The sequence below is a fragment of the Priapulus caudatus genome, unplaced genomic scaffold (genome assembly GCF_000485595.1).
Source record: "Priapulus caudatus unplaced genomic scaffold, Priapulus_caudatus-5.0.1 Scaffold182, whole genome shotgun sequence".
NCBI classification, from domain to species: Eukaryota; Metazoa; Priapulida; class Priapulimorpha; order Priapulimorphida; family Priapulidae; genus Priapulus; species Priapulus caudatus.
In genome coordinates this window covers 390,738-416,926 of record NW_014577243.1, presented here as the reverse complement: position 1 = coordinate 416,926, position 26,189 = coordinate 390,738, and the positions used below count along the sequence as shown (strand labels likewise).

General features: G+C 45.3%; 1 protein-coding gene across 3 annotated transcripts; it reads left to right on the top strand.

Annotated features, from left to right (window-relative positions):
* The first annotated feature begins 2,816 nt into the window (after window positions 1-2,816).
* On the top strand, window positions 2,817-25,868 carry LOC106806852 (cell death protein 3-like). Of its 3 annotated transcripts, XM_014808985.1 has the most exons (16): window positions 2,817-2,981; window positions 3,926-3,973; window positions 4,167-4,251; window positions 4,571-4,679; window positions 4,920-5,068; window positions 5,263-5,307; window positions 5,562-5,658; window positions 14,151-14,322; window positions 14,473-14,668; window positions 22,567-22,727; window positions 22,868-22,995; window positions 23,263-23,768; window positions 24,157-24,219; window positions 24,430-24,570; window positions 25,133-25,242; window positions 25,490-25,868. In XM_014808985.1, exons 1-16 carry the CDS (start codon window positions 2,949-2,951, stop codon window positions 25,631-25,633), a joined length of 2,187 nt encoding a protein of 728 aa, XP_014664471.1. In that variant the 5' UTR covers window positions 2,817-2,948; the 3' UTR covers window positions 25,634-25,868. The 3 variants fall into 3 exon arrangements, with proteins under 3 accessions (XP_014664471.1, XP_014664473.1, XP_014664472.1); XM_014808987.1 differs by lacking the exon at window positions 14,151-14,322 and having other exon boundaries at window positions 5,562-5,617; window positions 14,593-14,668; XM_014808986.1 differs by lacking the exon at window positions 4,167-4,251 and having other exon boundaries at window positions 2,959-2,981.
* Window positions 25,869-26,189: the final 321 nt, after the last annotated feature.

Sequence of the window (26,189 nt, the reverse complement as noted above, 5' to 3'; positions counted from 1 at the left end):
GGATTCCAAGATCAGCGCTTGAATTCAGCTTAAGCGGATTACATTCGGATGAACAACAGATATAAATGGTATTTCACTGGGATGGTACGTGTTAGGATCTACAATAAAGCATCGATACGTTTGACCACTCTAATCTTAACTATCCAAACTAAAAGCAATTGGTCTACACTATAGGTGGTCGAAGTGTGTCCAAGCCTTATCGTGCACGAAGAAGCCAGATTGAACAGATGTCGGAGGTACTTTTTCTACAAAAATGATATAACATGTGGTGACTCAGGATCGATTTTAGGACCGTTGCTTTTAATTATGTAAAGATATTGCAGATCGCGTAAAAACTAAGCTTTAATTGTAACTGCGAGTTGACTCAGCGCTGTTAGTAATCAGAACTGACATTCAGTTGTTATCTCAGGAAAAATTAAGCTTGTAAATGGAATCTGGTTATTAGATGAGCTGTGTGATCAACAATCTAGTCCCTGCACTCTTGGAAAATACAGGAAAACCATTCTTGTTGGGATCAAAAAAATAAAATGTCAAGACGACTTACAACGTGTTGCACATGCAATGGGTTCAATATCAAATAATTGACGCTAGTAAAAAGTTTAGGAGTGGACTAGAACACAATTTGATTGCTGAAGAGTGTACAGGGAACCAAAGTTGTCAAAAAGGCTCAAGAATAGACTAAAAATTATTTAATGCGGAAAGCTAAACTAATTTAAACCAAAATAAGCGTAAAAAATACACTCAGTTATGCCTGCCTTGATTAATTTGTCATTGATTATGCGTGTATATTTGGTACAGTAGCCTAGTCAATGAAAACGAAAATGGCAAGTGCACGGGCTGTATGCCAAAATAAAGCTGTTAGACTGTGTGTCTAAAATCTGGGGCGAAGAAACGCCAATCATAGGTGCAAGGGATTCTTGCGCTGCTGTTAAATTTGTTCCAGTCGAGATTCAGTAGTAGTATCATGTGAGCGGTGGGAAGGGTAGTAACCAATGTTTCAAACAGCCTGCATAATCCTCTATCCCGAATACATGACTGAATGATTTACATAACCTCTGAAATTCACGGCTTCAAACTAGGCTGGGAGCTTCAATCTTAAAGCCGAAGAGGCGTCAATGCGAAAAAAGACATTTTAATATATAGCTGTTCAATTGAAGCTTTGGAACTCCGCTACCATTCTCGACATAGATTCTGGGCAGGCCAGATTATATAGTTTGCAAACGGGCAAGTTAAAAAACAACCTTATCGGATAAAGTTAAAGAGCAATGCGACAGACAGTTGACTTCCTATTTTTAACTAATTCACGTATAAATGAAAGATTAAATATATGGGTGATCACTGGATCTCATACTATTACAATTATCAGCGTCCTTTATAATTGAATATGAAGTCGTATCAGGCCTCCCTGTATTATCCGTTACATAAATTATATTACACTTATATAATGATGAGTTGGGTGTATGGTATTGTATGCAATTATGTATATATAATCGATGGTATTGTGCCCACTTTGCCTGCACAATGTTATACGGAACGTTTTTTTTTCGTTGTATCTATTTTCTTCATGTTTGTTATGTATGCATCTGCTTTGTAGCTATAGGCCTATCATCAAATTACCATTTTACTACCCAATCATCATGCACTTTTCAATTTCGTTATATCTATACAATTGTGAATGTGTGCGAAATATGTAATGTTTGTAATGTGGATATAAGGTGTATGACCGAGTGTCGAAATGTATGTGGCTAAAATGGTTACTGAATTGTACAGAAAAGGTTTGATGAAGTTTTTTGTTGTGTGTTTTAGTGTGTTTTCTTCATGGTTGTTCTGCACTGCTATTGTACTGTAATGCCGCTCAGGAAAATCATTTCTATCTGCTAATAACACTTACCCGTAATCACTCTACTTGTGACACAATAATGCTGGAAAAAGAAAAAAAATGTGTTTTGGTGGGTTTTGGTGCTGGTTTTGGTTGTATTATGCTTTTTTGGAGGGTGGTTTTTTTCCTCGTCGTTTAAATTTTTTTCTTGCGTGTATATACACTGTTGTAATTGTATCACTCCAGAAACTGCCTTTTTTTTCTTTTTTTTATTATAACTGACTGCTTCCAACACCTACCCGTTAATCCTTTACTTTTACATATATATGCTAAACGTTTTTTTATATTTTATAAATTTTGTTTGATAATTTTTTCTTCATGCTGTATAACAATGTTTTTGTACTGTATCACTGTATCACTCTGAAATTTTTGGGATCTCGTGGGTAATATCAGTATGGGATGCGTGGTGATCTGTGGGGTTATAGTAATGTACAGATGTTATGTGGACGCAACAATGGAAAATAAGTGTGTTAGCCACTGCTTTTTGTTGTTTTCCATCCTCGATAATTTTCCCTAGCTGGCATTTTGTTTTATTTATCCTGTATCGATGTAATCGTATGCTTCTTTGTTAATTACTCGCAAATAAATAAATCAAAAAAAAAATCAAAGATGGCAACCGGAAGTCCCCTGCCACAACAGGAAGTTGTATCGATATTCATCTACTTTTTTAATTTATTATTAATTGTATATCACTTAATTTCAGATAATAGGTATTGCAGCCAGAGTGCTAATATTTTATGTTATCTGTTATAATAAATATGTTAATGTGAAATGTTATGAATAAATGATAAATAAATGTTGCGTGAAAGATTTGGTGCGGAACACGAACAGTAGATCTGAGTATAGAATGGTACCCGCGTTCGCACACCTTCGACTCCGGCATAATCATTTCGCATTACACTCACTGACGCGTAGCGTATTCTGTTTAGCCTTAGTGTAGCGTGTGGAACTGTCGACCGGGTACCAGTCTAGACTGAGTAGTGCATGTTGGCGGGAGAATCACATCACACTGTATTTTCACTATAAAATAACATAAAACGTACGTCAGTTCATAAAAACGACACTGAAAATGTCGTACAATTTAACACAGGGTGCTATCAAGGTAAGCTTCTTATGTTTTAATAGTCAACCAAGAACCGTGCAAATCCACTATCACTGAATCAATAGTATTATACTTGTATTCAGTACAGCTCTTAGTTACTGAGCTTCTCAGTACTAGCTCTGCCGCCAGCGTGCAGTTAATTGTAAGCGCTATAGTACTAGAGCTATATTCGATACCTAGATAGTAATACTAATATAACTACTAAACAGTAATAACTAAGTAGTAGTTATTCATAATACAGGATTTCACGTTCCCGGACAAAATGTCGTTCAAGGATAAGAGAACAATTGTCCCCAATAAAACCAATGTCATTTACAACAGACATCGATATTAAATAGTAATATTAGTTCAATATAATAGGTTAGGGTTAGGGATTAGCGTTAGGCACATTGGTGGTTCAAGATCAAGGATAGAGAATCATGGTCCCATATTAAACCCAATTCATTTACACATCCAATATAAATATAATATTTAAGTCAATATAATAGGTTAGGGTTATGGTTATATGGGTTAGGGTTAGGTTTAGGGCACATGTGGTTTATTTGGATATGTTGCCTATCCTTGGGCCACATTGTTTTATTGGGACGCCAATGTTTCCTATCCTTGGCCCCGAGTTCAACTATATGTATATCATAAATGCATTTAATGTAATACTGTATGCTAGTCCAGGAGTGCCTACCGCCTACTGCCCTAACCTTAACCCTAACCATATCAGATAGTTACCACGGGTACATATAATGTATATTACACTATACGACAACGACCCCTTCAGCGTCACTGCGTGCGTGCGTGCGTGCACGAGCGTGACATATAAACTGTGGATGCACTGAAATTTCTAGTTTATTCAAGATTCTAGGTTTGAGTACAACATCGCTATTGACAAGTAGCGCATAGCACTGGTATTGGTGGCTAATACTGCCAAGTAATTGCATTTATTTTTCCAGCGTATCATGAATGGTGAAGAACTGCACCAGCCAGTTTTGCAGATTTTGGTAAGGCTGTGTATCTAAAAACTTATAAGAATGCCCAATCTAAATTAAGTCACTCACTGTCACAGACACTGCATTTGGCTCTTAATTCAAACTAATTGAATGGCTAAGATTTCAGTTCACATCAATAACAGTAACACAGTTGAAATGATATATTAATCTGTTACTAAGTCATTTCGTTAAAAAACGTTAATAGGGGATTAAGAAACTCGCTGGCAGCCAGTCAAGTGGCCTAGACCGGTACAGGCTTCTTTTATCTGATGGACAGCACAGCATTGCATGTGAGTTCATATATGTGTGAGAGTAACACAGCATTGCATGTTATCAGTAAGAAAGTTGTCGTTATTTCACACATGTTTAGGATACACCGTGTATGCTTGATGTGGTATGTCGAAAAATGGTGTTGTGTTACTAAAATTTTCTTGATAAATTCTTCAATATTTTTGATATTTAACGTGATTATACCAGGATCACCACTGTGTTCTAAGTTTTTAAAAACTCCAAAGTCTGAAAGTTAGAAAACAGAATTATTGAAAGATCATGAGAATTAAACTGCTTAAGTACAATCATGATTGTATTTGTATGTATGTGATATTACAGCTGCAATGCTTGCAACACAGCTGAATGGGCTGGTAGAGAGTGGACAACTGGAGGCAAACACTGTGATACAGCTTGAAAAGTACCTCTGCAATAAGGTGCAGCCAGACAGGTAATCTATGGCATCGCCGCAAAATCATCTCAATAAATGCAGCGAGTAAATGTTTTTGATAATCCAGTATGGAAACTGATATAATCTCTATTAGTCACCACATAGAAATGCAATAATTCTTTGTATAGTCACTCAACCCCTGCTTCTAGAAATGCTATCTAAATTGTTTGCATATATCCACTTGATAGCATGATGAATGGAATGTTAAATATATAGTTAGCTGTGCTGCCGCTTTTACAGGAAGGTAGTCATCATGCTGCAGGTGTCGGTAGTGGCACCTGGTGCTGAAGTTGGTGGCATGATAGGAAGCCCAGTCACCTATCAGTCTGCGGCTGGAGATACTCAAGCGAATTCAAATGCGCCAGCGGCATCTGCTACTAAACCAAACGGTAGACATTATGCTAATGCGCACGGATTTCTAGTCGCGTTGATATACAAATTAAGTCATTACAATTGTCAACTGTGCTTGAAATGTGATTGTTGCAGCTCGATGTTCTAATTGTAATTTCTGGTACGAGGTTCAGATCTGTATGCCCCCTTGCATGCATGTATCTAGCGTTACATTTTTCCCTGCATGTTGCAGTTTCCGCACCACCAGCCAAGAAGCCAAGCTTCTATTCCAACAAAGGTAGGTACAGTGGCTTTCATCACTGAATAGAAGTGGAAATCCAGCAATTTGGAATTGTCCATCTTTGAAACATGATATTGGGAAAAAAATCAATGCTCATGTAAATGTATCGGCACTCTTTAAAAGAGTGTTATTGCTTTGTGATGATATTATTTTTCAGCTTTCGTGCTTTTTTTGCTCATAAATCACTAAGAACCTGCAGCATGAATACTAAAGCAATGTGCAAGTATATATTTATCTTAAATATATTTCAGCTCCAGCTATGCCAGTTGGAGGAAACCAAGAAAGGACTCCAGGCAGCACCCAGGCAGCCATCTTCCCAATTGATAGTCTGACTCCCTATCAAAACAGGTTATTATTAGTGCAGTGTACGGACGTAGTTTGTATGTTATAATTTAGAGTATAAATAATCAAGAAGACATATAGAATTTGTGTTCAATTAAAGAAATATATTATTTACAAACATAACAGTCACCATCTCGTCGTCCCGTCCTGTCCTGTTCCAACCGTCCCGTTCAAATGCTCTCCAGTCCCTTATATATGAACCCCGCATCCAATCACGGCCCAGTTCCACTCTACCCCAGCCAATCACACACACCAACACTCCCGTATTCGAATTATTACGCGCGAAATGCACAACCTGTCCCGCAGATATGTAACGGCGTCTACTAGTCCCAACCTAGCTATTTCTCATCTGCATGCTAAACGCTGAACCCTTATTATATGTACAACTAAACTATCTACGATTACTAATGCAATGTAACATCTGTGCCACATGTGTAAACCAGATGTTACATTTATCTCCCCCTTCATCAAAACGATGATCCCATCATCGAATTCAGCGCCCCGCTGATATAAATATCCCCTTAACTCTTCCATACCCCCCTATCTCTAACTCACACACACACACACACACACACACACACACACACACCCCTGTTCCAGACGAAATGGAGCCCAACATCAAATAAATTCTGTCCTTTGTCCATCATACCGTCTACAATAACTCCTTCATTGAACACATCCCCCCTCCCCACATAATAAGTATTCACAAGTTTTACACAACCTATTACCTATGGTACCAAAGCCAGTACCATGGTATCCCAATGCTATGGCTTAACACTGCCGCCAACAAAACCTCACTGACCACACTGATATAAAACCATACTTGACACGAATTGCCAAGTAAACAATCTGTGCAACAATTCCTTAAAACCCTGAAACGAAAAGCTGAAAAGAGAAGGATTAAAACAATACACAAACTACACCAACCCCAATGCAACACAACAACCACATACATACCAACAATGCATAACCTGAAATACAACCCCCAAAACTCAATAATATGCCATAATACATAATACACAATACCTGAAATACAAAACAACAACACAATGAAATACATACAATACAATATAATATAATAGTCTTGATCCTCGACGATGTTACGATGTCCTCCCTGGCCTTGATGTTGATCTCTGCGCTGTTTCTTCTGATGCCGGTGCCATAATTGATTTCAGGACGCAATTGTCAAAATGTGCTGTGGCATTTTAATTTCTTCGATAATGTCCAATGGTTTATGCCAAAAGTTCACCAGCACTGCCAATCTGCTAACACATTAGTGTTTGTGTTAACAAATATTGTTCTCAGAAATTTGAAGGTCGACGACTCTGCTGAATTCTCGCTGAAGTACTGCGTCGTTGAAGTGTTGACGTTACTGATGTGATGACGGTAGTTTTTCGCTCCTTGCCAAACTGGTATACTGACTGCCGCCTCGATGTCCTGCCGAAATATTTGACCAACTCTGTGTAGCGGAAGATTCGTCCGATGTACTCTCCTCTCTGGATGTCCCCGCAACTGCAACAATTATAGAAACACCGAACAGTATCGCACTCCTAACCGATATCACTATGACCATGCCTTTAATATATGCGAGCGCTCACATATATCAAATCGCAATCCTACGTAATACCCATAATTCAAATTCCGTATCAAGCCAACCCAATTTACTGAAACACCCATCATTTATAATGATAACATTTCCTTCTCTTCCATTAACATCTTACTCCCTTTCACTTCTACCCACAATTATTCCCTACATTGATAGGTAACATATATCACCTCGCACCATGGTCCCCGATACCAGAACCTCAATGCTACCAGCAATATTAAATCACGGTATGATTAATCATAAATACAGCATATCAATCCTCATAATAATACTAGCAGACTGCACTTCAATATATTACACTATTTACAACTGGTATCATACTCTCACTCACACTCAACCATAACACATGCATGCACTTCAAACCATTTGTCAACACCTACTGCACACTCTGTAAAGGCTATCCTTTCTAACTACACTTACACTGCACCCTGCATTCACACCGTAACTTGTGTCGCCATTCTAACCTTGTGTTCTACTGTTTATCTGTAAGTAGAAAATTATTAATGACAATTCACTGAATATCAGTACACTACTACAGCTGCGCTAGAGGAATTAGATCCTCTTCCTCCCACTCATCAGCTTCTGCTGCCTGTATGTGCGGTACTTGCACGAACTTAGCACTCCTTTCCGGCTGCATCCGTCTGTCCGTCGTCAGTACCTTGTCCCGTGGCACGTACTTGTCCCATGCACCCTGTGGAAAAGCTGGATGCAGATTATCGACATGTACCGCATGTGTATGCCCTGTCCAAACATCCTTAATAAGGAATTTAACTACTGGCAACTGTTGAACTACCACGTAATATGGTCGAAAATACGAGGCAAGCTTCCTAGACTGGGATGGCTTCGTCGTAGGATTATACCAATAAACAGAGTCCCCAGGCACGAACTCCTGCTGTTTAGCTCTTTTGTCATAAATAACCTTATTCTTCTCCCGTGTACGCCTCGTGTTCTCCTGAATCTGCGTGTACGCTCGATGAAGACCGTCGAGCGCCAACGACACTGGATCATCAGTGTACGATACCTTACATGGCCGAAGGAATGTATCCAGAGGCATGACTGCATCTCTCCCATAGACAACAAAAAACGGAGTGAGTTGCATTGTTCCGTGTACACTAGTTCTGTACGCGAACAGAATGGGACCCAGCTTTCAATCCAAATCCCTTCCAGATTCCGCCACATAACACAAAATCATATTATTTAAAGTGCGATGAAACCTCTCACACTGACCATTACTTGCCGGATGGTAGGCTGACGTACGGATGTGATGGATTTTGAATTCCTCCGAGATGGCAGCTGTAAGGGAATTACAAAACTCTGACCCATTATCGGTCATGAAAGCAGATGGGCAACCGTGTGTAGGGATGACCCTGTCAACAATGAGCCATGCAATAGTCGCGGCTGACTTGTCACTGACTGCGTACGCTTCAGGGTACGATGAGTACAGATCCAAGAACGTAACTATGTACCTGTTCCCACTGTCTGACACAGGTAGAGGCCCTACAGTGTCAATGGCAATGGTCTCGTTGACATATCTCGGCAATGGTGCATTCCTCATGGGTCCATGTACTCGTCTCAACTTCCGAGCATTGCATCTCACACACGCTCGAACGTGTGTCTGAATGTCTGTGAACATGTGCTGCCAATAGTATCGCTCGGCCACCCTCAAGTACGTCTTCTGAAAGCCCAGGTGCCCAGCATACACATGATCATGACACAACGACAACACCTGTGGAACAAGGGATTTAGGCACCACAAGTTGTCGACATGGAACGCTGTCATGAGTGGCTGCTCCGAGATGGAAAAGAATTCCATCTTCTAGTATGAAATAAGCCATCTCCCTGCGTTGACGGAGAGACGGATGCTCTGCCTCGAAGGTTGCAACCATGTCTCTCGCGTAAGGGTCCTGCTGCTGCAATGAAAGAATCTGCTGTGATGAAACATCGAGATCTGTTTCAAGATTATTATTGTCACCCTCACGTACCACAGCCGCACCATCCTCCTGCAAGATTACAGGTGCAACGAGCATAGCCTGTTCTCGTGGTACCTCAGCAGTGATGTCGCCCTTGCTATCAGTCTGGTCTACTGGAACATCTGTAATAAGCCTCGACAACGCATCCGCTTGTACATTAAACCGGCCTTCCTTATAGCAGATGTCAACATCAAATTCCGATATCTTGGCTGCCCACCTCTGCAACTTCGCGTTACGGATAGACCTCGTCTCAAGGAGAAACTTTAGGGGCCGATGATCGGTGAAACACGTGAAACTCGAACCGATTAAGAAATGCCTCCATTTTTCCAAAGCATAGACCACGGCGAAGCCCGCTTTTTCAACTATTGGCCATCTTGCCTCGCACTCATTGAACTGCTTGCTCAAGTAGAGCACCACATGTTCCTGATCCCGTTCATCTCTCTGCGTGAGTACGGCTCCTACTGCAATAGCCGACGCATCACAGTACAGCATGAACGGTCGATTACGATCTGCGAGTGCAAGGACTGGCTCAGATGTCAGACATGTTTTTAGAGACTGGAATGCCTCCTGTGCTTTAGGAGACCAAACGAATTCAGTCTTCTTGACCGTTAACAATGTCAACGGTCGTGCTATAACAGCGTAGTTCCGTATGAATTTACGATAGTAGCCTGTTAATCCCAGAAATTGCCGAACTCCTGCAGCATCCTTGGGTGGCAGCATCGTACTCACAGCCTCTATCTTACCGGGGTCAAGCTTCAATCCTTGCGGCGAGATCACGTGCCCCAGGTATGGCACAGAACTGTGCATGAAGAAACACTTCGTAGGTTTTGCTCGCAAGTTTGCAGCTCTCAACCTAGAGAAGACTTCATCAAGATGATGCATGTGAGTTTCAAAGTCAGGTGAGAACACAATGATGTCATCGATATAGACGAGCGCACTTTTCCCAAGAAGCCCTTCAAGTTCCATAGTCATACATCTCTGGAATACAGCCGGGGCGCAGCACAGCCCGAAACTTAAAACACAAAAGTCATACAGACCGGAATTTGTGGTAAATGCTGTCTTTGGCTGATCCTCCCGTGCAACCGGAACCTGATGATAGCCTGACCTGAGATCAAGTGTTGAGAAAAACTTCGCGTTGCCAAGATTCTGTAGAATGTCGTCGATTACTGGTAGAGGAAAATTATCCTTGACAGTTGCGGCATTCAATCTACGATAATCGATACACATTCTCCACTGATCACCCTTCTTAGGTACTAGCAACACCCCACTAGACCAAGGAGATGACGACGGAACGATGATGCCATTGTCAAGCATCTCGGACACCTTCTCCTGCACAATGTCTTGCTGTTTCGGACTCATTCGATACGGTTTCGTTTTGAACGATCGCGTTGTACCTGTTTCAATACGGAACTCAACGAGATTCGTCAACCCAAGCTCCTTGTCAGTATTCGCAAACACGTCATTATTGCGTGACAAGAGCCATGAGACATTCTCTCTGTACCTCATCCGTCACGTGCTTTGTGAGTGTGGGAAAATCACACTGATCCGCATGCGTGCATTTCTCTATACTACCAGACCTACCGTTATTCCCAACTGCAGCCACAGCAGCAGCAGCAATAGTAACCTGATCCATCTCAACAGCAGCAGCAATAGCATCAGTAGCAGCATCAGCAGCAGCAGCACCGTCGGCCTCAGCAGTGACAACAGCAGCAACAACATCATCATCGTCAACCTCAGTCGTAGCAACAACAGCATCCACAGCAGCAACAGCAACAACAGCAGCAATCGTAGCAACGGTAACCACCACAGCAGCAGTAGCAGCGGCAATATGCTGAATCAGAATGCAGTGGAGCCAACCAGCAGTGTCCCCCGGTGCATCCTGACATCCCTCGACCACATGCTCCTGGTGGTGAATATCGGACCCAGCAACGATTTCATCAGACAAGACAGAATTCTCCCCCACACCACATACTATATCCGTGCCGACATTCGCATCTCGCTTATCCGACTGTTTCAACTGCCCACTACTCTCGCTAGGTGGAGCACTAATGTTTACAATCCCGACTACTGCGTTACGCGGAACTGACACAGTTTTCTTTGAAGAATTTACTAGCGTACACCGCACTGTGTGGTGTTTACTGACTGTATCAACCTTTTGTTCCACGCGCAACTGTGGCTGAGAGCAAAAATACTTCAAGCATGCTGAACCTCTTACCTTCACCCGAGTTCCCGATTCTATCCCCCTTGGAACACGGAACTCACAAACTGTTGTCGTCGCAGGCTGTAATCGCATACCTCTGTTCAGCAGAGCCAGCTGCGGCGGCTCCTTGTTCCCATGCGTCGACAGTGGGACTACACTATTACCAATCGTCAGTATCGACGCTCCAAAATCCAAACGCACCCGAACCTGCTTAAGAAAATCAGCTCCAATGATAATACTGTTATGCAATGATTCCACAACGTAAAATGGCGCCCGTACCATAACTCGACCCAAAGTTACCTGCAGCATAGCTCGCCCAACTATTGACAATCTCTCTCCAGTGACGGACTGTAGAACTGCCTTGCTGAAAACAGAATCAACAAAATTAGAATCTCGTCGCGTGACATACGGTAGATTAAACCACGCCTTAGAGTCTAACAATGAACAATCAGCTCCGGAATCGATGAGAGCCGTTAACTTATGTTGCCTATCTCTCCCCACGTAAGCCGTACACCGTGGTGCGTGCACGGGCTTCGTGAATGCAACCGACGTTACCCACGAGGAATTCTCTCTCTTAATCTTACCACCCACGCACTGTCTCCTCACATACGCGGGCGTGTGGCGTTTCCCTGCCGCGAACATGGGCAGGTACTGCGGGTGTACCCAGCTCTACCACATCCAAAACACCAAACCATTCCCTCTATGTGGACCGGTATTGCTCCCTCTCTCCTCACGGAACCGCACCTCCTGTCTACCTCCTCGCGTCGCTCCCGGCGTGTTGTGCCATGAGGCTAGCGGTCGCATACCAGGCTGCCTGAAGTCTCGCGCCTCGTTCTGCATGCGTCGGTCCTGTGAACTGCCCTTCCGCACCATAGAAAGAATATCTGCTTGCGTCTTAATCACTTCCCTCAACTCTCGAATCTCTGTTCGAGAGCTATCGGCCGCCCGTCGAACAGAATCGACTTCCATCGGCTCATCGAATTGTCCATACCGTTCTGACACCTGGTGTGACCCCCGACGAGAAGACAAATCCGCCTCGATCCGAGCGTCGGCCATTGCAATCTCACACGCACCCTCGAGCGTCGTCGGTGGGCGTGCTATTAGCGATCTTTGTGTCGATAAATTCTGTAAAGCATCTACAAAACATTCGACAAGTCTCGCTTGCATTAACACAGCATCTAAGTGCATTTCTGGATAAGCTGCTCCCGCAAATTCGAGCAGACGATCAGCACATGCGCGTGGCGTCTCACGCGGTAACTGGCGAAACGGTTTCATTTCCCTCTGCACATGTGGCCGCTCGGCAGGTGACCGAAAACGTGACTGTACCTGTGCGTACAACTCGTTCCACGTTACCTCGGCATTAGCTGCAATCTGCCGCCGACAAAATCCGCAACAGCTCCTCCAACCGTAGAAACGGCGAACGTCCGAAGCGACACCCCACTTAATGCTAGTTCTAACTGCGCGATCTGCAGCGACCTCTCCCACGATCGAAACGTGACGGAATACGGCCCGTTATCGCCCGTGTAACACGGGACTGAACTGCGAAGTTCAGCTTGCCGCCCCGAGCTTTTTAATCTAGTACTTAACGCTTCTATAGTCAGGACTAGCACTTGCGAGAATAAATTAGCTAAATCTTCAACTCCTACTTGGTGTGCCATAATGACGGCTATAGTATGTATAGGCTAGGCCTAGTCTTAGTCTTAGTCACGTTAGTGCTACAACGTTACCTATTTACTACCTTTTACCGATTCAACACGGCTTTAGCGTACTAACGGTACTAGCGGTACCATAGCGTGAGTACATACGCAATGTTTACCACTTATTTCACTACAGTACTCACCAAATATACATAACTGTCGGCCGCCGGTCGTGTACTCTTAAGTTCTCTGGCTCCGGCGATGATACAGTCTGTAGGCCCGTGTCGATCGATATAGCGAAAAATACCTACCAGCGTTGTTTCAATGTTTGAAATAACCCAGTCCGAATTGTCACGTAGCACCAAATGTACGGACGTAGTTTGTATGTTATAATTTAGAGTATAAATAATCAAGAAGACATATAGAATTTGTGTTCAATTAAAGAAATATATTGTTTACAAACATAACAGTCACCATCTCGTCGTCCCGTCCTGTCCTGTTCCAACCGTCCCGTTCAAATGCTCTCCAGTCCCTTATATATGAACCCCGCATCCAATCACGGCCCAGTTCCACTACCCCAGCCAATCACACACACCAACACTCCCGTATTCGAATTATTACGCGCGAAATGCACAAACTGTCCCGCAGATGTGTAACGGCGTCTACTAGTCCCAACCTAGCTATTTCTCATCTGCATGCTAAACGCTGAACCCTTCTTATATGTACAACTAAACTATCTACGATTACTAATGCAATGTAACATCTGTGCCACATGTGTAAACCAGATGTTAGAGCAGTATTGGCCAGTCTTTCAAAATCTTATAGGATGAGATCAAATAGATGTGGACTAGTGAGAGAAATAGTGATTGAGAGAGAGATAGAGAAAAAGGGAGAGAGAGAGAGAGAGAGAGAGAGAGAGAGAGAGAGATAGCAAGATAGAAACTAGTGAGAGAAAGAGAGCAAGAGAGCGAGAAATGGTGGTAGAAAGTGAGGGGTAGGAAAAGGAAGAGAGAGATATTGATGAATGGCAGTATCTGCTCAATTAAATGGTGCATCTTTACCTGTACCCACGATGTACCTTCACAGGTGGTCAATCAAAGTTAGGGTGACGAAGAAGACCAATATACGAACCTGGTCGAATTCGCGCGGTGAGGGAAAACTGTTCTCTTTAGACCTGATTGATGAGAGTGGAGAGATACGTGCGACAGCATTCAACCAGGAGTGCGACAAGTATTTCGACATGTTGGAATTGGACAAGGTGATGTTAATAGCCAATATATCTCACAATATCATATTAGATCTTATAGATAATTGTTATCTTCCATTCTGTCACACATTACTTTACTTTCCATCACATTTTACATCAAGTTACTTTGCATTAAATTGCATTGATTCCATTACATTGTAGGTATACATCATAACTAAAGCACAGCTGAAGACAGCAAATAAGAAGTTTGCGACCATCCAGAATGACTATGAGATGACGTTCAACAGAGACACAGAGGTGACGCTATGTATGGACGAATCTGCCAGCATTCCAAAGATGAGCTTCAATTTTGTGCCAATCAGTGAACTGGCCAAAGTACAGAAGGGCGCGATGATTGGTGAGTGAACGTAGATGGTGCTATAGTCATCACACAGCACTTGTAGATAGTTGCTTGCGTAGTATCTATGCAATAGTGTATTGACTGTAGTTAGGCTTCATTGTGCATCTTAGCTAGGTGGGTGCTTGTGCAGAATTTCGGCAACGATATCTTGATAATATGGCTGTTGCACTACCACTGTAACGATTAGATACAAGTGGTTGTTTTCACTTTGATGTATGCACAGTACAGTAATGTTGATAATATTGTTTATTTTTATTTTCACGTGTCCCATGTGCAAGCTAAATTAGCAGTAATACAAATCATTAGCATATATGTATTGCTGATTCTTGTATACTAATGTTTTCTATTATGCTCACATGGTGGCACCACCTTTCAGTTGGTGTAGACTGCTATTGTATTATTGTATGCAGGGTCTATGGTAGTTAATAGTAATAACGTGTGGCTTGGCACTGACCGAAAACGTTATGGTCCGAGTGATCCCGGCATCATGGGTGTTACGGCACCTGTCGAGAAAGACTTAGGAAGTCGGTCAAGTCCAGTCAAAACGAAAGTTTTATTCGGATCACATGATCACCTCCTCTTTACATTTAGTTCACTTCTCTCTTGGTCACATCGATTTTGGTAACGTAAACTAGAAATACAAACGTATAAACCGAAAATTACTAACAGGAAATCAGTTCTCAAATAACAAGAATCCATACAGTCCCAAACACTAAAATGCCGGTAGGTGCAGCCACCTGGTGATAACTACGAGAACTGACTTTACAGTGGCCAGGCATGGAAATGCGCCTACAACTGCACAAACTGGGCCTAAAACTATGAAAATGTCCTTAAACAATACCACAGCTAACTCAGGACATGACTTCTCCACTCGACAGGGCCTAAACAGTGCCACTAACGAATGCTAAAGAAAACACTGAATAATTTATTCTCAAGCTAGACACCAGAAGGGCACATCGCCAAGTTTCTGACAGATTGGACAAAGAAGTCCTTATACAGTAATTATCCGGGTGCCTAATCGGCCTAAACCCCTCAAACATCTTCACCACAATGTGTTCTATACATATGCTTACCTCTAGTACAGGGACAAACTCTCTAAGTAGCAAATTCTACACTTTTACAAGCAGAAACTAAAAATGGTCCCGCGTGGTTTAAACAACAACAATGGCCGAAATAACTACATTACCTAACACCAGGTGGCGGGGCAGCCCAGCCCTACCGGGTGTGCCCAAATAAGGTTCTACTCCCGATACACCGGCTCCCTAATTGTCAACCGACAATGACAATTACCACCTACATGTATAACAACATAATAAACACAACTCTTAACTTGTACTGTTTTCAACTCCGAAAACAGAACATGAAAACCCAAGTGTCCTAGAACTTGAAACAGAGTATAGTCCTTCTCCACAGTAGATAACTCTAGTCTTTGATCCTGGGCTCCTCCAACTGATGGAAGACGAACGGACTGTCCATACCGTCTAGCCGATTAGTCCGCCTCCAGGATTACACACAACTTGGTAATCGGACACTCATATGTGGCATTGCCAACTCGTACTCTAACAACGCGCACTAGTAGTAGTCACTTGTTGCCCTTGACAACCTCGGTAACACGACCCAAAAGCCATCAGTTCATTGGCATGCTACTGTCCGCTACTAACACAATGTCGCCGACACTCACATTACGTTCCTCCTCTTGCCATTTCTGACGTTCCTGCAGTTGCTGCAAGTATGCTGTGCTCCATCGACGCCAGAACATGTTAGCCAGGTGTTGTACCTGACGCCACCTTCGTTTTACGTAGTTGTCCTCCTTAACGAACAGACCTGGTGGTAGTGATTGGCCGGACGACAGCTTTAGCAAGTGGTTCGGAGTTAATGCGGGAGAATCCACTGCGTCAGCGGAAACCCGCGTGATAGGTCTACCATTCAGGATCGACTCGACCTCGCAGAAGAGGGTGTGTAGACCCTCGTCATTTAGACAGATCACCTGCTCCATAACGCCATAAAGGACCTTACGAATAGAGCGGATCATACGCTCCCATGCGCCACCGTGATGTGAAGCAGTGGGACAGTTGAACTCCCACTCGATTCCCTGCTGTAGTAACGTTGAACCAATCTTGGATGTGTTCCACCTTTCGATCTCCTCTTGCATCTCCCTGCAAGATCCAACCAGGTTTGAACCGTTGTCCGATCTCAACTTCCGGACTGCTCTCCTAGCAGCAAAACGTCGTACTGCGTTAACACACGAATCCGTTGTGAGGCTATCCGATACCTCAATGTGAACAGCACGGCTTGAAAAACAAGTGAAGATAAATCCATAGCGCTTGTGGACACTTCTCCCTATCTTAACGCTAAAGGGTCCGAAGTAGTCTACTCCAGACTGATGAAACGGCGGCTTGTCCATCTCAAGTCGCTGCTTGGGCAGATCTGCCATCTTCTGGACTTGCAGTGCGATAACGACGACATATCGTGCACTTGTGAATGATACTCCTGATCAGTAGACCAGCTCGGGGTATCCAATATTTTTGTCTCAATCGGTTGAGTGTACTGTTAGAACCAAGGTGACCAACACTTCGATGGGCATCTAGAACCACAAGTCTGGTCACTGGCAAGTCCTTGGGTAGCAGTAGAGGGTGCTTCACTTCGACGGGAAGTTCGGCCCGGCTGAGCTGTCCTCCAACACGCAGCAATCCGGCTTCGTCTCTGAACGGATCCAGACGCTGTATCGACCCAAGGCGCTTACCACTGTCTGGGAAGTGCTTGTCCTGTAGATACCTCACTACCGCTAGTTCGGCCTGCTCCAACTCCTCTGGGGTAAGTATCGGCGACTCCTTCACCGGAACGGCGACCAGGTCTCCACCAGGAAGATGGCGGCTTCTGAAGCTTTTTTTGTGCTTGGATTATCCATGCGACTGCTTTCTTCAGCTGCATCCATTTTGAGAATCTTGCAAACATCTCGTCTACATGTACAGTCTCATCCCTTTCCTTAGCAATGGCAGCCAAGCTGAGGTGTCTGTCCAAGAGCTCGTCCACTGCAGGGCAGCTACCAACACCGGGGCCCTCATCGGGTGTGACTAGAGCAGCATGCGTCTTCCTGACCTCAGGATCTCCTACTGGCAGCTCCATTGGGAAGGGAACCCCGGGCCACTCCGTCTCCGGCTCCCATAGAAAGCCCGGTCCCTTCAACCACCGTTCTACTCCAGCCTTATCTCTAGGAAGTATCCCTCTGGATGCTATGTCTGCTGGGTTGTTTTGGGTGGGGTCATACCGCCACTGATCTAGAGTGGATCCCTCTTGAATTGTGGCGAACCGATTGGCCACGAACGTGTGAAAACGACTTGTCCGGTTAGCTATGTAGCGTAGCACCGAGACTATCAGTCCAATACACAGTTCTATTGAAGTTGTACTCCATGTCCTCGGTTATCATGGCGACGAATTTCACGGCAACACTGGCCGCTGTGAGTTCCATTCTTGGTGTGGTTACCTTCTTGAGTGGAGCGACTCTCGACTTTCCAAACAGCAACGAGCAGTGCACCTGACCATCGGTGCTCTGCAGACGCACAAAGACTGCGATCCCGTATCCCTGGTCTGATTCGTCAGCGAATGCGTTAAGCTGGCAAGAATCGATTACTGCAAATGTCTCAGGCCGCAGGCTCCTCGGTACCGAGATGTGCTCCAACTGCTGGATCTCCGTGAACCAGCGATACCACTGCTTCTTTTCCTCCTCGTCGATCTCTTCATCCCAGGGCAGCCCTTTCTTACAGAGTTCCTGGAGCAACACTCTGGCAGGTAAGATGAACGGTCCGGCCAGCCCAAGCGGGTCGAAGACGCTGCTTATCACCGAGAGAATTCCCCGCTTAGTGGCTTCTTTCTCACGTATGCATAACTTGAAGCCGAAGGTGTCTTCCACCGCGTCCCAGTAGATTCCCAAGGCACGTTCGGCCTGTTGAGTACTATGATCACTGCCGATGACCACTGGCTTTTGGCTAGCTCTTTCAGATGGTGGAATCGAATCTGCGACGGACTTACTGTTGGTGACCCACTTGTGTAGCCGGAAGCCTCCATGACTGCAAACAGATGTGATGTCCTTTCTCAGCTCCACTGCAGCCGTTTTCTCCTCCATGGATTTCAGCAGATCATCCACATAGAAACTGTTAAGGATGGAGGAAGGAGGAGGAGGAGTCTTCGGAAAGTCGTCCTTACTATCTAGAGCCCACTGCCGTAAGGCGGTAGCTGCTATGGCCGGGCTTATTACCGCTCCGAACGGATGCGTCTTCATCTTGTAGACGCAGGGCTCCCTGGAGAGCTCGCCGTCTGGGTACCAGAAGAACCGCATACAGTCTATGCCGCTCACTGACTCCTACTTGATTGAACATTCCTTCTATGTCTCCCATTATGCCGATTGGCTGTTGACGGAAACGCAACAACACTGCCACAATGCTGTTGGTCAGGATACCACTCGGTCCTGGGATCAGTGTGTCATTCAAGGATAGCTTCATCACCTTTGCGGAACAGTAGAAAACCACGCGGATTTTCCCAGGCTTGCTCGGGTTGTATATACCGTGATGTGGGATATACCATTTTGTCCCCTCGCGTCCGGGTCGTGGGGTTCGGCCTGAACCCTATCGGCATAACGCTTCTCAATGAGGTTACTCATGTAGCTCGAATAGTCTCTGTGAAAGTCCGGGTTTTTCACCAGCTTCCTGCGCAGTGATAACGTGCGATTCAAGGCTTGGCCGCGATTGTCAGGTAGTCTGACCTCTTTGCTGCGGAAAGGGAGATCCAAGTTGTAGTGACCATCTTTACGTTCCATCGACTGCTCTGCTATCACCTTGAACTGTTTATCCTCCACTGAAGATTCTCTCTTGGAGTCGACACCACGTTCAGGGAAGTCCATGTCGATCGCGTTTCTGACGAGACGTTCCAATTTTCCGTTCTGCTCAAGCGCCTCCACAGCCATCACCTCTACCCTAGCAGTGGTGGCCGACTGTCCTTGTACACAGTCTTGGTCTCTTATCATGTTCCACAGGATCCAGCCTAATAGTCTTAGCTACATAAGGACTACCACGAGGTCCTGTCTTGATTAACTGAGGGGTGTAAGCATCCGGCACGTTGTTCCCTATCAGCAGACCGATATCTGCATCTAACGTGCGTAACGTGATCCCTCGTAGATGGTCCCATCTCAATATCGTGCTGGGTTGGAATGTGTCGCTGTGTCGCCAGAATCCTCTTCTTGTATAAAGTGGCGGCAAGCGAACATGGTCACTGCCGTCCAAGTCACTGATCTCCAGATCGCTAATCCGGCGAGTTGTCATGCAGTGTGGCGTTCCCATGGTGTCGAGGATAATTGTCCTTTTTTGTCCTGTCACGCCCAACTGCTTTGCGAGCTTATTGCAGAAACTGACATTACTGCCAGTGTCGAGAAAAGCATATGTCTCCACAGTGGTGTTGCTCCGAGTTTGGACCAAGACTGGTACAATGGCCATTGTACACTCTCCGGCGTCTCCGGCTCCCATAGAACATAGTGCCTCGTTGGCTGTGCCGGTAGCCCAGGTATTGTTAGGTTTACCTTGTGGTGGCGATGGTGGCCTTACTCGACGCTCGTCGTGTAATAAAGTGGGATGCTTGTCTCCGCACTTCTTACAGGCCTCTCGTCCTCTACATTCTCGTTTCCTGTGTCCCAGCTTCAAACAGCCGAAACAGAGTCTATTTGCCTTGACGAACTCTGATCTCTCGTTAGCTGGCTTAGCTATAAAGTTCTCGCACTGATTCATGGCATGGTTAGCGTCCTTGCAGAATCCGCATAGAGCTTCAAAGGCGAATTTCTTTGCTCTCCTCCAGTTGGTCTCTGTCAACCCCTGAGTGGGGCGGTCAGAACCACCATTCTCGGCGCTGCTAGCCAGGCTACGCATGCCGCTTTTTGCTTTACTATACAACTGTTTTCCACCGGCTGTCTTTCTGTTGTCGGCAGACAGAACGTCCCTCCTGTATAGAGGGTCCGTGGCTTTTTTTAGCTTCCCCACGGACGAAGTCCATCAAGTGCTTGAACTGAACAACGCGCTCGGAGTCTCTTGTTCTCTGAACGATGGTCCCCCACCTATCGTGCAGATAGAAGGGGAGCTTCTTGAGAAGCTGCCGTATATGGTCAGCATACTCCAGCACTTGGCCGGCTTGAACACTACCCACCGCGTGTTGACACTCCATCAAAAACACTGCAAAGTTATCCAGGGCCTTAGCGTTGTCCGGCTTTATGACTGGCCAGTACAATGCCCTCTTTATGTAGGCTGCTGCAACGACTTCCGGGTCGCCATATCTAGTCTTCAATTCGTCTATGGCGGCTTTATAACCTACCGTACTCTCTAGGTGTGAGTACCCTTTTACTATCTTGTGAGCGTCCGCAGTGGTGTACTGTTCCAAGTAGCTAAGTCTCTCATCGTCAGAGTCTGTGTACGCAACTATTCTCGTCTTGAACTGCTGAAGGAAACGTGGATATTCCATCGGGTCTCCTCCGAACTTCTGGAGTTCTATCTGTGGTTTCCTAAGTTCCTTGGTGATGGAACCCAGGTCCGGTGCTGGGACGTATGGCTGAGCATCAGGAGATAGTGTCTGGGGAGGCTGGACTACAACAGGTGCTGTCTGAGCCTGTCTTCGAGTTATGGCGTGTTGACCACTGTTGGCCACAAAGTGAGCGGTCCTAGCTGCGGCCGTCTCCTCGAGGGTAGGCATAACATTAACGTTGTTGCTAAGGTGGTCGGGTTCAAAGTCACCACGCTCGTTAATTTCCATCCCTATCTATCACACCTGCACCAGCGTCAACTGAGACTTAACTGCTTCCTTACCCCTGCATTATCTCCTCCTTGAGCTCGAGCGCCAACTTGGCCTCTCAGCTCTGCCTGTTCCTGAAGGCGCGCCGGCCTATGAACTCGCGTCGCGCTGAATCTCTCCGTCATCCTGCCATGATAGTTACGCCAGCCGAGAGTCCTGATCGACTGCTAGATCTAATCCGCGAGAACTGTGCCTATCCTCCTCCGTGGAGAACCACGTATCGCGAGTAGCCCGAACCACGATCAGGCCCTTGCTTACAAGGCCGCTATAATATAGGGTTCTCTCCTTGTGCGATGGTCGTCATCCAGCCCGTTGCCAATTGCATGGAGCAACTTCCTCGTATTCTGGTGAGCGCACCAGCGAGCGCCGCTCCCAATAGAAGCTGGAGCCCTGCCCCCATACATTTCGCCATGGATACGCGGGTGAGATCGACTGGCGGGTTCCAGGTCTGTGGCCTGCATACTCGGCGTGCTGTGCTGCAGGCATTACGATTGGCCAACTTCACTTCCTTGAAGTAATCTGCCCCTTTTTCTGTTAACACCTGCTTCCGTTTACCGTTGGGCTCTGGATTCCCGCCTACGGCACCAGGCAACTTTACCTCTGTGGTGGGCTGTCCGACTTCCGTATCATCGGTCCCCTGGGGGTCTGGAACCTCAGCCAGGTTCGGCTCGTTACCGTCATCGAGTTCTGACATCTTTCTGGTTTTTATGTCAATGTTTTACCTTTTTATCAAGAGTCCTTAAGAGTTCTTACGTCTTGACTTGCTGAACGTCGAGAGATGTTCAACCTTAGAGTTTACTGTTACGGCACCCGTCGAGAAAGACTTAGGAAGTCGGTCAAGTCCAGTCAAAACGATAGTTTTATTCAGATCACATGATCACCTCCTCTTTACATTTAGTTCACTTCTCTCTTGGTCACGTAAACTAGAAATACAACTAGATAACAACGTATAAACCGAAAATTACTAACAGGAAATCAGTTCTCAAATCGCAAGAATCCATACAGTCCCAAACAGTAAAATGCTGGAAGGTGCAGCCACCTGGTGATAACTACGAGAACTGACATTACAGTGGCCAGGCATGGAAATGCGCCTACTGGGATGGATCCTGCCCATAGAAAGATACTTACCAAGAATCTTGTAGCATTCTGTAATGACTTACAAGTGGAGCTAGTCATGGTAGAGTTGGAAGCAAGTGGGATGTTCCTGCAATACCACGTGGACATAATTCAGGCAAGTATACTTATAATATCTGTGTCTTTATTGTGGGCTCATCACACATGATCATCATGTACACTTTACACTTATTTGTGGGGTAACGATATACGTATGGTTTAGGGTTAAAATCAATAATGAACACTTATATGTTTCAGGCAGAGAAGGTAGAGTTCAATAAACGGAGGAAGGTCGTGCAGCTGGTTCAGCAGAGTGGCCCTAAAGCGTTTGACTTATTTCACCGAGCGCTGCAGAACACATGCCAGACGCACCTAGCGAACTTATTGTATGTGTAGCCACGAACAGACGCATCCTCCATGACAATATATATGTTTATGGCACAACAAAATAACTTACTGTACAACATACATTAAATCGTGTGATGTAGGCCCCCTATGTGTATGTAATTTACATCGTTGTGTTTTTATCTAAATAGAACCCTATAATTATAACATAGGCAAACTGCAAACTCTGCATGATGGTGAGATGCCGAACACTATAAATGTATCAAAATAGTTGCCTTACAACTTCAACTCTTGCATCGATTTCGCAGGAAGCCAGATGTCACGGTGCCATTCTTACGGAGCAGGCCTCCAGCAGCCAAGCGCGCGGCGCCATCTTCCACGGCAAAATATCTTCCGAGCGACACTCCCGCCAACCTGATAGACATTGACGTGCGTCCTGGGCGGCCCGCCCCATACGACCCGCTTGACGCGTACCGCATGGAGAGTTCCCCAAGCGGACTGTGCTTGATCGTAAACAACAGAGCATTCGAGCGGCTCCGCGAGCGGCGGGGCACGGACATCGACTCGCGCAACGCGCGCTTGCTCTTTGAGGGTCTCGGATTCGAGGTGCTGCCGGAGAAGAAGGACCTCACCGTCGCGCAGATGAGAGAAGAGCTGGAGTTCTTCGCTGCGCGCCACGACCACAGAGACTGCGCCGTCATCGTCGTCCTCAGCCACGGCACGTGGCGCAATGGCGACGAGATACACGGCGTCGACGGGAGGCCCGCAGGTGGCCCCACGCTCAACTTCAATAAGCTGCTGAGGATGTTCGGAAGTACGGCGGCCCTTTGGCATTCTCGGACACGCGAATGTCTCGTATCTCGTGGGAAACGAGACTGAAGTCAATTGATGTTAATCAATAGATAATATGATTTCCGATCATGTTTTATGTTATTTATATCTTGTGATTAGATCGCATTACGTTTTGCTTCAGCAGGTCTGTCGCATTAATTTCTTAGCTAGGTTGTTATTTCAAATCAGTTGATGTCAATAATTGCTTAGATCAGATTTTACCTCAGAGCTAGACAATATTTCAGGTGTGATAACCTATTGCATGTTCAAGTCTTTTGTAAATTGTGCAAATTATCAGTTTTATTGGAAAGGACAGACAATGCATAATTAGTTACGCTTTGTAGTAAGCAATGTACGTCTCTATTTGACAGGAGAACAAGCACCAGCACTCAAAGACAAGCCAAAGTTGTTTATCATCCAGGCATGTAGAGGTGGTAGGTTGTCTTTTTTCATAATTCATGAACGTGAGCTTATGATATTGTAAGTCACAATGCAGCTGCATCTAATTTGTGGTCTCATCATAATATGGTTTTGACAGTCTTATAATGTGAATGCGTATAGAGTCGTTTTCTACGTCTGTATTGCATGAGTTTGTATTCATCTAGCAATTCTTTTCGGTGACGTTCTCGTGAAATTTGCTGCAGAAGATATTGACTTCGGTAGCCCACAGACAAAGTCTGATGTCTCGGATGGCTACAGTCCCCCCTGGGAAAAACAAATGTCAGAGATGGAGCCGAGAGATCCAAACATGGGTGACCACATCGTGTTTCGTTCTACGATGCCAGGTGTGTGACCTGCTAGGTTTTGTGTGCATATCTCATACCTCTACTCTTGCTGCTGCTCGTTTTATCACCTGGTCTTTCTGTTATAGCTGATCTCCTCATCTCCTCTTCTCTATAGCTGCTCTCCCCATCTCCTTCTCTCTATAGTTGCACTTCCCATTTATCTATAGCTGCTCTCCCCATCTCCTCTCTATAGTTACTCTCCCCATCTCCTCCTATCCATAGCTGCTCTCCCCATCTCCTACTTTCTATGTTATAGTTGCTCTCCCCATCTCCTCCTCTCTATAGTTACTCTCCCCATCTCCTCCTATCTATAGTTACTCTCCCCATCTCCTCCTATCTATAGTTGCTCTCCTTATTTCATCATCTCTATAGTTTCTCTCCCCATCTCCTCCTATCCATAGCGGCTCTCCCTATCTCTTACTTTCTATGTTATAGCTGCTCTCCCCATCCCCTTCTCTCTATAGTTGCTCTCCCCATCTCCCCCTCTCTATAGTTGCTCTCTCTATCTCAATGCATTGCATCACATTGCATCACATCACATGCATTGCGTTTGACACTGCAGGTTTCTTGTCGTGGAGAAACCCGGAGAGGGGCTCATGGTTTATACAGTCCCTCGTTCAGGTGTTCATGAAGAACGCCTGCACAGACAACATCAACGATCTCATGACGAAGGTAAGTTGCCCTGACTACGAGCACGTTCTCATGGCAATGCTAACATCCACGTTCAGTTATGCCACACGTCAGTGCTAAACAGTAGCAGAGAGGGTAGAACTGCACAGATATCCCCAAGCTTTTATCTTGTAAACACCTATTTGCCTCTAACCACCAACTTCGTGTGAGAACGAGCTGCTGTTATGAAACGTACATCATGTCCTTGTGTTATTCGGTGTTTCATGCTGGCTTTTTGTTATGTATGAAGGTCAACCAAGAGGTTGCCAGAATACATCAGACACGATATGGAGCCAAGCAGATGACGATGTTTGAGAGCACTCTGAGGAAGCCATTCTACTTCAACCCCACGGGAACAGTCAAGCAGATGACAACTCATCGCAATACAGCTTGAAGCAACGTCACAACATACAGCAATTTCGCAATCGCTCATGATAACATGAGGATTTTCAGAGAGAATAGGTTAATACGATAAGTCTCTTACCGTACTCTTGATGATGAAGTTTGTAATGAGTTCTGAAAATGATTGCAATGATGTAAAACGATGCAGAAAAAAGTAATGGATTGCAGGCGCACAAATCCATTTTGAAATGTGGGGGGACACCAGTGGCGAGCACGCGAAGGGGGTGTCTGGGGGCCTCCCTGGAGCCTCTCATAAGCCTGGAGCCATGCCCCATACAGTTCGCGCATGCGTGGGATCTCGACTGCGGGTTCAGTCTGTCCCTGCATTAGCTCGCGTGCTGTGCTGCAGGTATTACGATTGGCCAACTTCACCTCCTTGAAGTACTCTGCCCCTTTTTCTGTTAACACCTGCTTCCGTTTACCGTCGGGCTCTGGATTCCCGCCTACGGCACCGGGCAACTTTATCTCGGTGGTGGCCTGTCCGACTTCCGTATCATCGGTCCCCTGGAGGTCTGGAACCTCAGCCAGGTTTGGCCCGTTACCGTCAT

Bases quoted from the DNA above. Each gene is read 5' to 3' on its own strand.
- LOC106806852 (XM_014808985.1), top strand. From the start codon at position 2,949: ATGTCGTACAATTTAACACAGGGTGCTATCAAG. The intron at 2,982-3,925 runs GTAAGCTTCTTA...TTATTTTTCCAG, and splicing joins TAACACAGGGTGCTATCAAG to CGTATCATGAATGGTGAAGA. The intron at 25,243-25,489 runs GTAAGTTGCCCT...TTATGTATGAAG, and splicing joins TCAACGATCTCATGACGAAG to GTCAACCAAGAGGTTGCCAG.